This window comes from Triticum dicoccoides, chromosome 7B (genome assembly GCF_002162155.2).
Source record: "Triticum dicoccoides isolate Atlit2015 ecotype Zavitan chromosome 7B, WEW_v2.0, whole genome shotgun sequence".
NCBI lineage: Eukaryota > Viridiplantae > Streptophyta > Magnoliopsida > Poales > Poaceae > Triticum > Triticum dicoccoides.
This window is the reverse complement of record NC_041393.1, coordinates 472,999,640-473,010,372: the sequence shown is the minus strand read 5'-3', so window position 1 is coordinate 473,010,372 and position 10,733 is coordinate 472,999,640. Positions and strand designations below refer to the sequence as shown.

The window sequence follows — 10,733 nt, the reverse complement described above, 5'->3', positions numbered from 1 at the left end:
CAGAGCATCCCTCAACTACCCACACTGACACTCCATCACCACCGCAAACACCAAGAGCACAAATGACAAGAGCACGCGCACGCGCCATCGAGAACGAGGTGAACTCTTTCCTCTTCGAACATCATTCAAATTCACATGAGAATCGGGGCCTACCTCAAATAGAAACGTTGTGCCTTGTTAGGTACCAAGGAGATGACCGGGAGGACGCGAGGACGGAGATTCAAGCAACCATGGAGAAGGAAGAGCAACGAGGGAACAAGAAGAACGGAGCAACGGAGGGCACGGACCACTCCGGGTGCCCGGCCACCTCCAACCCCAAGGCCGCGGCCTCCCTGGCTGGCCCGGGTTCCCGGTCCTCTCCCGCTGGGTGCCCGGCCTCCCCTGGCCCAGCCTCCAGCCGCACCCCTGGGTGCCCGGGCCTTGGCCCCCCGGGTGCCCGGTCCATCCCAGCTGGCCTCCTGGCGCAGCCCCGGGTGCCCGGGCTTGGGACCCCTGGGTGCCCGGCCACCTCCCAGCCTGCCCCTGTCTAGGCCGGGTGCCCGGCCCCTCTCGCCCCGGGTGCCCGACCGAACTGGGTGACCCCCTCTGACCGGTCCGGGTGCCCGGTCCCTTGGCCCCGGGTTCCCGGACACCTCCGGAACTGTCCGTGTGCTTTTGGCCTTTTGGCCCATGTACCCCCTCTCTCACACACTTCGTCCCTAGGCTTTATATATCCATCCCCTAGCTCATTTGGAAGGATAGCAAAGATTAGACTAAACATTGTGAGCCTTTGCTCCTTGTATCCCCTCCTCTTAGGAGATCAAGCCCCCACCTAGGGAACAATCCATTGGATTGCCAAGGCCTCTTCTTGGAGAAGATCATCAAGACCTCACATAGTGGGAAGAATTTACCAAGTGCTACTCTCCTTGTATTGATCTTGTAATCTTGTGGATCTCATGTATGCTACTCTAGTGGACGTGATATTTGGGTTTGTTTGAGAGTTTTGTTCTTGGTGTTCTTGAGTGTTTTTCTCCTTTTCCACCTCCAAGTGTGAAAAGATCCTTCCTAGGATTTGACCCTACAACACTATTGCTTCCAGTACAGCAGGATAAAAAAACGCCAGAATAACCAATGCCGAAGAACCTAAAAACATGCCATTGTGATCTCTACAAACAGCTGCCACGTCACCTACACCACTGTCAATGGATAAATACCCCATCAACATTGATTTGACATGTCCCATTGGTGGCGCCTTCCACGCCAAGCTTTGAGGAGCTGCCCTGCGAGCTGGTCAGCTGGGCACCGAGGCATGATCAGCGCATTGATGCACTCAAATTATGAAATGAAGCGATCAACAAATAAATGCGTTGATAAGGGACTCTGGAATACTTCCTCATGGATAACCTTTCGTTGAGCAGTCCATATTGCCCAAAGAGTTACTGCTGCCTCGACGAATTGAGCATGTGATAATGATTCTTGCACATGAAACAACCAATGTTTTGCACTGGGTTGACTAGCCTCGGCCATTACTTAGACAATTTCCTCGTCCGCCAGTGCCCAAATACAACGTGCCATCGAGCATTCAATCAACGAGTGTCTCCAGGAATCGCTGTTTCCACATAATTGGTAGTTATCAACCCTGCTCATATGCCTATTCTTCATGACATCCTCGGTAGGCAAGGATTGTCTAGCTAGTTTCCGCAAGAAAGTTCCAATTTTTTGAAGGGATCTTAGTATTCCACAATGAGAGCCAACCCTTCTCCTATAATGATTGATTTGATGATGAAGCTTGGCCTCCCAGCAAATCATCTCTTCTACTTCTTGTTTCAACTAACATTCAGTAAGCTGATTTGAGCAAAAAAGATCCTTTTTCTCGAATTGCCATGCCAAAAAACAGTCATGGGGCTACTACAGAGCGGGATGTTCTTGATGCCACTAATATCTTTTGGCAAGAAGAATTGTTGAAGCATATATGACCTCCAAGTAACCGTCAAAGAGTCAATTAACTTGGATACTAACATTGGTGGATTCTGCCCCAAGCATACAATCGGTTTAATTCAGGTATCTCTTGGGATCCAATTTCGAGTCCACAACTAAGTTGAATTTCCCTCCCCCTATCTTCCTGATCAAGCCTTGAGTAAGCATGTCCCTTCCTTCCAGCAATGCCTGCCACATCTGTGAGGGGTAAGACCCCAAGGTGGCATCTAAAACATCCCCCTTAAGAAAATAAATTGATTTTAGTATCTTTGCACAAAAGCAGTCGGGGCTAGTCAATATGTGCTTGGCGAGCCAATAATGTAAGGTTGAACAACTCCAGATCTCTGAAACCGAGACCTCCACACTTCTTCGGCTGGGTCATAGCTCTCAAAGAAACCCAATGAGCTTTACGCTGACCAACTTTGCTGCCCGAAAAAATTGCCCGACAAGCTTGTTTAAGTGTTCATAGAGACCCTGGGGAAGTTTAAAACATGACATCGAAAACACTGGGACTGCTTGTGCCACTGACTTAATCAATACTATCTCCTAAGCAGCAACAGAGATTGCTTTCTCTATCCACCCCTTAACCTTACTCTGCAACCTATCTTTGAGGTACTTAAAAAAGTCTCAGTTTTACCTGCCCCAACATCAGATGACATTCCAATTTTTTTATTCAGTGTTTCATTAGGCACATTGAGAATTCCTTTAATCTCTTATGGACATATATGATGTTTTGGTAGGATGAACTAGCCAACGAAATCGTCTTATATTTTGGAATGGAGGTAGTACTTTTCTAAGCGTCGGTTGACCCTTATGGCGCTCACGCGCCCATAGAGAAGGCGATAGGTCGATAGCATTCCACCCGTTTCCCATGGTCGCTTGATCGCGTTTAACCAGTTGACTGGTCAACTATTGACTTTTGAAAAAGGTAAGAAAAAATTAATAAATAATCACAAAAATTTCGTGAATATAAATGTTCACGGATTTTCAAACAAAAAATCATTCCTTTTGAAAAAAGTTTATCGAATTTTTAAAAAAATCATTGATTTTGGAAAAAAAATCATTGGATTTGAAAAACAAATCATCAAATTCGAAAAAACTTAATGGATTTTCAAAATAAATAGTTCACGAATTAAGAAAAGGTTCATCGATTTTGAAAAAAATCATGAGATCAAAAAGGTTCAAGAAATTTTGAAAAAATATATCATAGATTTGAAAAGTTCATCGATTTTTATTAAAAATATGTAACTAATCACATGCAGGTTGGTTGCGTCGTCATTGGCTAGCGTAGCTAGCACTTGAGGAGGAGGTCCTACCACTCAAAAAAAAAACTTGAGGAGGAGGCCCTGGGTTCGAGTCATGCCTCTCGTGCGTGTTTCCTGTCTTTTAAAATAGAAAAAACATCGTACATTGGGTTGTGCCCAGCGCGGAAAAGGGTTGTGCGTCAGTTTGTAAAATGTTCCCTTCGTTCCAGAATCTAAGATGTGTTGGTTTCCATGCGAGTCAATCATTTGAATATTTGATCAAGATTGTAGAAAAAAAGTAACGGCATCTGCATTACCTAATAGATAAAATATGAAACTACTTTTCATGATGGATCAAATGATATAAATTTCGTATTGTGGATATTGATACATCTTTATAAAAACTCGGTCAAACACGAACTCGTTTGACTTTTGAAAAAACAAATACACATTATATAAAGGAACGGAGTGAGTATACTCTAACGGGCGCCTTAAGGGCAGAATAGAAAATGCCGAGAGAGGTTGGGTTTCTGTATGTGAACATTGTGGAACGAACGAGGCTGGGACTCCTTCGTGCGCCATGGCAAGGGATTCGGCCTTAAAGAGAGATATTTTTTTTGAGTCTAAACACGCTTTTTTATTACTCAAACAAGTTCATGGGGATACAAGATATGTTTGGAGGGTTTAACAGCCACACATGGCGCCCAAAATCCAAACCGAAAGCATGCTTAGCGAGGCTATGTGCCTCAATATTGGTTGCTCTCCCTTCGAAGATGAAGGTGCAACTGTCAAAAGTAGCTGATGTTTCCACAATCTCCCTGGTAGTGCTCGCGTAGGCTCCCCCGGTGCTATTCTTGATGTCTTTCACAACCTCTTGGCAGTCGCTAGCGATAATGATGCGAGCAAGGCCCAGGTCCGCTGCCAGTGCAAGTGCCTCGCGGCATGCCAGTGCTTCTAGTGTCGCCGGGTCCGTTACGCCATATATCTTCATAACCGAGGCTCCCAGAAACATGCCCGAATGGGTTCTGCACAAGGCACTAAAAGATCCAAAATTACCATCTCTGGATACAGCTCCATCAACCCGGATTTTGTCAATTCCTTCAGGGGGAGGGATCCACCTTGTCCTTGTAGGAACTACCGTCGGTGCCACAGCAGGCGCCTTCTTCGGTTTGCACTCATCCAGCTCCCGAATAAATTTCAAGATGAAGTGGTAAGTTGATAGAGGACTCTGGAAAATATTTTCATGTAGTGCCTGTCGCCGTGCAAACCAGAGTGCCCACAAAGTGGTGACTACCAAGATGAACTCTTCCGGAGATAGCATGTCCTGGATCGCAAACAACCAACGTTTAGCATCCGGCTCCGTGGTGTTATTTAGGGCTTCCACTAGATCTTGATCATGAAGAGCCCATACACACCTAGCTACCGTATAGTGTAACAGCGAATGTTGCCATGAGTCCTCGGCTCCACAGAGTCCACAACGTGTAGTTGTTGACATATTGCGATGGTGCAACATATCAGCTGTTGGTATCGATTGTTGGGCCAGCCTCCTCAGGAAAATTTTCAGCTTTGGAGGAACTTTCACTTTCCACAGAGCATTCCAAGACTGTTTTTCGCTGTCCACAGTCGATGAACCAGACCTCCCCTTGAGCCACGCCTCTCTCGTCAGCTTGGTTTCCACTAGCATACGATAAGCGGAGCGGACCGAGAACACCCCGCTTCTTTCATGAATCCAGGACCAAAAATCATCGATGTTCCGAGTGCAAAGTGGTATAGAGTATATAGTTGCAGCATCTGTCGGCAAGAATACTTCATCTATGAGCGTACGGTTCCATTCAGCACTAGGCAAAATCAGCTCGTTCACCATCTGAGGGGGATGGGCCACTCTGCTCACAATTGGCCTCATGTTTGAGGGTCTTGGCAACTAGTTGTGGTGCCATATGCTCGTGGAATGACCATTGCCTATTCTCCTGATCATACCTTGTGTGAGTACCTCACGGCCATCAATTATGGCTCGCCAAATCTGGGATGGGGCTGATCCTAATTCGGCCTGTAGGAAATCTCCAGTTGGGAAATACTTGGCCTTTAGAGTTCGAGCACTCAGTGATTCCGGGTTCATCACAATTCGCCATGCCTGTCTAGCGAGGAGAGCGAGGTTGAAAAGTTCGATGTCACGAAAACCGAGGCCTCCACAATATTTTGGTTGTGTCATTGTGCTCCAAGAGACCCAGCTAGGTTTCCGTTTGCCCTCTTTGCTGCCCCACCAAAACTTTCGAATCAAGGAATTGATGTGTTCACAAAGCCCGCGCGGAAGCTTGAAACATGACATGGAATAGACTGGAATTGCCTGTGCCACCGATTTAATGAGAACTTCTTTCCCGCCTACTGACAGAAGTTTTTCCAACCAGCCCTTGACCTTGTTCCAAACACGGTCCTTTAGAAACTTAAAAGCCCCATTCTTGCAATTTCCCACATCCGAAGGCATTCCCAAATATTTCTCAGAGAGTGATTCATTTGGGATGTTCAAAGCATTCTTCATATCAGTTTTTAAAGATGAAGGACATCCCTTGCTAAAAAATACTGAAGATTTTGCAAGGTTGATCCTTTGACCCGAGGCATTGCAATAATTTTCCATCAAGGCAGACAACTCATTTGCTCCAGCAGAACTGGCTTTGACAAACAGCAGGCTATCATCCGCAAATAATAAGTGACTTACCGGCGGAGCCGTCGGTGCCACTTGAATACCAGTGAGGTGCGATGATTCAGGTTGGGTTTTGAAGAGGCACGAAAGGCCCTCCGCTGCAATCAAAAACAGGTATGGAGAAATAGGGTCTCCTTGACGGATTCCTCGTGAGGGTGAAAATTGTTCAAGTTTACCTCCATTGAACAGAACAGAAAACTTCACCGATGTAACCATTCTCATGATCGAAGCAACCCAGGATGGTGCAAATCCCATCTTGGTCATAATAGCCTCCAAATAGTTCCACTCGACACGGTCATAAGCCTTCATCATGTCTAGTTTGACAGCACAAAATCTGTTCCTCTAAGCTTTGTTCCTCTTCATGAAGTGCAAACATTCATACGCAGTTATGATGTTGTCCGTGATCAGCCGCCCTGGAACAAAAGCAGACTGCTCTTCGGATATAACTTCGGGAAGGATTTGTTTCAACCTATTAGATAACACCTTGGAAGCAATTTTGTAAAGTACATTGCACAAACTAATAGGCCTGAATTGAGATAAGTTAGTGGGATCCTTCACCTTCGGTATGAGTACTAGAATTGTCTCATTTATCATGTCAGGACTCTCCTCTCCTCGAAGAATTCGAAGAACAACATTCGTTACTTCAGTACCACACAACTCTCAGTGCCTTTGAAGAAATGCGCCGGGTATCCGTCAGGTCCAGGGGCCTTTGTGGGATACATCTGGAAGAGGGCTGCTTTCACCTCCTCCCCCGTATAAGGAGCTGTGAGACCTTCGTTCATTGCTTGCGTAACCTTTCTAGGGACAGCATTAAGGACAGTTTCCATGCCCGATGTGCCCTCTGATCTGAATAAGTTTTTGTAGAACTCATTCGTTAGTGAAGCCATCTCAGCTTGATCACTTGTTACTGAACCATCAGGGCGTTCAAGCGATTTGATGGTGTTTTTACGTCGTCACATGCTAGCCCGTCTCTGAAAAAAAATTGTATTCTTGTCACCATCCTTGAGCCAGTCCACCCTGGATCTTTGCCGTTGCATCATCTCCTCCATGTGATATAGCTCAACTAAGCGGTCTGAGATTTTTATCTCTGCATGTGATGGCGCATTCCTTTGAGGATCATTCTGTAAAACAGTCAACTCTTTCCTCAATTTTTTAATCTCCTTTGCAACGCAGCCAATGGTAGCCCCACTCCACTGTTTCAGAGAAGCTGACAAATCACCGAGCTTTCTACTCAATTGTTGTACTGTATGGCCCTCGGGGGCGCCGTTCCACATAGCTTGGAGAGAGGAACCAAAGTCCTCATGCCTTTCCCAATAAACTTCATATCTGAACAGCCTCGCTGTTGCTTGAGACGGCGTCGGAGGCTCCAATTGTAATCTGATTGGGCAGTGATCTGATGCCGCACCAGTTTCATGGCTCAAGATCACATGAGGATACATGGAGTTCCAATCTGAATTAGCCAAGGCCCGATCCAACCGTACCCGGCAATATCCACCTCCTGCCGTCTTCTTCTCGAAAGTCCACTGTTTCCCTATGAACCCAAGATCATTTAGTGCACACACATCTATGGCGTCATGAAAACCTTGGATTTGTGAGCGTCTTCTCTGTCCCACTCCCACGTGTTCATGAGGGTGCAAAACTTCGTTGAAGTCTCCAATGCAAAGCCATGGGAGAGAGCTCGCAGACGTCAGTGACTTTAGAAGGTCCCAAGTCTTGTATCTGTCGGCCACTTGTGCCTCACCATATACACATGTGAGACACCACTCTTCTTGGTTCGGGCCTAAGACTTTTGCATCAACATGGTACTCAGAGTAGCCAAACACATCAAGTTTTATTCCATCATTCCAAAACACACCAATACCGCCACTGTGGCCCACACTGCTAACTGCATAAGCATGACTAAACCCTAAAGTATCAGCAAGACTCTCAACACGTGCTTTAGAAATTTGTGTTTAGACTATACATAGCACTGTCGGGGAAAATTGCTTTGATAAGTCGCGAAGCTCTCGAATTGTCGCGGCTTTGCCCGCACCGCGACAATTCCAGCATAAGAGATTCATTGTGCCCGGCGATCCTCCCCTTGGGAGGTCGCCGATTTTGCATCTTGTGGTTTAACAGGAACTGTTCCCTTCTTCTCCATGCTCTTGTCCGCAATGGTTCGCAGCCGCTTCTGTTCTTGCTTGGAAGATGGACTTTCAGGTGTAGAGGTACTAGGAGGCAGTGCCAAAAGCGTTTTCTGACCCGGAGGCAGGACCGAGCTCCCCGGAGAAAGCTGCTGGTTCGAGGACCGCTTCTTGTTGTCCCCGGCTTCGTTCATAACAGCATCATGGTCCACTTCTTCCCCTTCCTCGTGTACTACCGGCCCCTGTGAACTGCCTGCTGTACCACCTCCACGCCTGCCACCTCTCCGTCCTCGTCCTCTTCCGCCGCCAGGGCCTGCGCCCGTCCTCATCTGCCAATTTGCACGGCGATCCTTGAAATACAGCGCAGACGGGGGGTGGATCCCGTCGCCGTGCTCCTTATAGACATGCCCCAGATGTCCACATACAGCACACCAATCTGGTAAATGCTCATACTTGACACGGTAGATCTGTCTCTTTGAGTCGCGGATCATCGACACCGCGTTTTTCAGAGGGTTGTGGACATTGATTCTCACCCAGACCCTATAGAAGTTTCCGGCAAAATCTTGAGTCAGCGGCTCGGTGAATAGGACCTGACCTACCTTTGCCGCTAACGCTGGCACCAGATGGGCATACAGATCCGGAACATCATGGATCTGCACCCAAATATTGATATAATCCAGGTTTACAAGTGTGGGCTTGGTGATCCCATCATACGGTTCCAGTATCACCGCGTTGCCTCTGAAGTTCCAGGGGCCGTCGTTCATCACGCGTCCCAAATCTCCAAGGCAGAAGAATTGCAGTGTGTATCGATTTTCCTCAAGTGGACGGAACTTCACTTCATGCGCAAGATCCCATGCTGATCGCATGTTCTTAAAAAACCAATACTGACTATAGGGTTTGGATATATGAACCCTACAGACTGCCATCCACCTTGTAGCCGCCGGAGGAGCTTCTTTTTCATCAAAAACAGCATCATCTAGGTCTTCCTCACGCAAGCCTAGTTCCGCCATTAGTTGTTCCACCTCCGCCGCGGATGAAGAACCAGCCGCCTCCGCCTGTCTTTCCCCAGCGTCGCCATCGTGAACCCTAGCCCGAGATGAGATTCGATCGGACTTGTGAAGCTGACCCAAAAAAACTCCCCTCGCCCAACCAGTAGCGATCAAGGCCGGGTAGGGATACTAGATCCCCCCGTTGTCAGCCCGAATCGATCACCAGTTACGGCAAATCGAGGGTGGGAAGGCAAAAACTCGACGATGGCGACGAGTCGCCTCGGGAGAAAGAAACCCTAACGCGAGGGAAAATACACCGGCCTTAAAGAGAGATGACCCAATGAAAAACAAAGTGAGGAAAAAGAAAAGAAAGGGAGGTGACCGGCTGGGCTTGGCCCATGCCTGCTGTTGTGTTGTGCGTGAGCAGGGAGAGGTAGATGCTGGCTGCGTGGCTGCGACTCAGATGAACAGTAGTATTGTTCTAAAAAAAGATGAACAGTAGTATTTGCATAAAGTGAATATAATACTTATAGCATAAAAAAGTATTTTAAGACCAAATATTAAATAAATACATATAACTATTTTATAGATTATATTTTGTGGAATTATAAATATTCCCTGCAAAATATTTTAGTGTCCAAAATATTTCAGAAAAATATTTTTAAACTCCTATTAAATAAATATCCGAAATAATATTTAAAGCATTTGCCAACTTTATTTATATTCAATGTGTCATATTACCTCATCTCTTTTGATTCCTTTTTTGTTGGATTTTTTAATATTAAAATACAATAAGATCCAAAATGAGCATTTGGAAAGTCCTATTATTTCTTTTCATTTGTATATTCATTTAAACAAAAAAGATTCATATTCACTTAAATTCATATAAAATCAAAGCAAACAATCATTATTATTTAGTTAATTAACATTCCAAAATTTAGTTTTTTGGATGTTACATTCTCGGCGTTGGTCCCGAGTTCATAGGCATGCATGCTAGCTAGCTTTATCGTAATAGTAATTCACTGAACATGTTATGTTTAAGTGTTAGACATAAGATTATTGTTAAACTTAAGTGTGTTATTAAACTTACTATTATTGTTAAACTAAAAATACTGCCATGACATCGCTTTTCTTTTGGCCTGAGCTACCATACCAGTGGTTGGCTTATATAACTGATCGCAACTGGTAAAAAAATTACAATGGTGGGTGGGTGCCGCCACTGGTAACATGTTAGCTATGGTGGGAGATAGTGGCAGGCGCCTGATACGTCTCCAACGTATCTATAACTTTTAATTGTTTCATGCTATTATGTTACCCGTGTTGGATGTTTATGAGCTTTACTTTACACTTTTATATCATTTTTGGGATTAACCTACTAACCGGAGGCCCAACCCGAATTGCTGTTTTTTTGCCTATTTCAGTGTTTACAAAAAAGGAATATCAAACGGAGCCAAACGGAATGAAACCTACGGGAGCGATCTTTTTGGAACAAACGCAATCCATGGGACTTGGAGTGGACGTCAAGCAACAAATGAGGCGGCCACGAGGGTGCCCGGCGCGCCCCCCACCCTCGTGGGCCCCTCGAGCGTCAGCCGACCTACTTCTTCCTCCTATATATATCCACGTACCCCGAAAACATCCAGGAGCACCACGAAAAACTATTTCCACCGCCGCAACCTTCCGTATCCGCGAGATCCCATCTTGGAGCCTTCGCCGGCCCTCC

At 46.0% G+C, this 10,733-nt stretch overlaps 1 protein-coding gene across 1 annotated transcript in view; it reads right to left on the bottom strand.

Annotated features, from left to right (window-relative positions):
* Window positions 1–4,191, bottom strand: part of LOC119339009 (protein HUA2-LIKE 1-like) — a 31,732-nt gene extending 27,541 nt beyond the window's left edge. Inside the window, exon 1 of the mRNA XM_037611199.1 lies at window positions 3,946–4,191. Coding sequence (XP_037467096.1) covers window positions 3,946–4,191 — 246 coding nt within the window. The remainder of the gene's footprint in view (window positions 1–3,945) is intronic.
* Window positions 4,192–10,733: the final 6,542 nt, after the last annotated feature.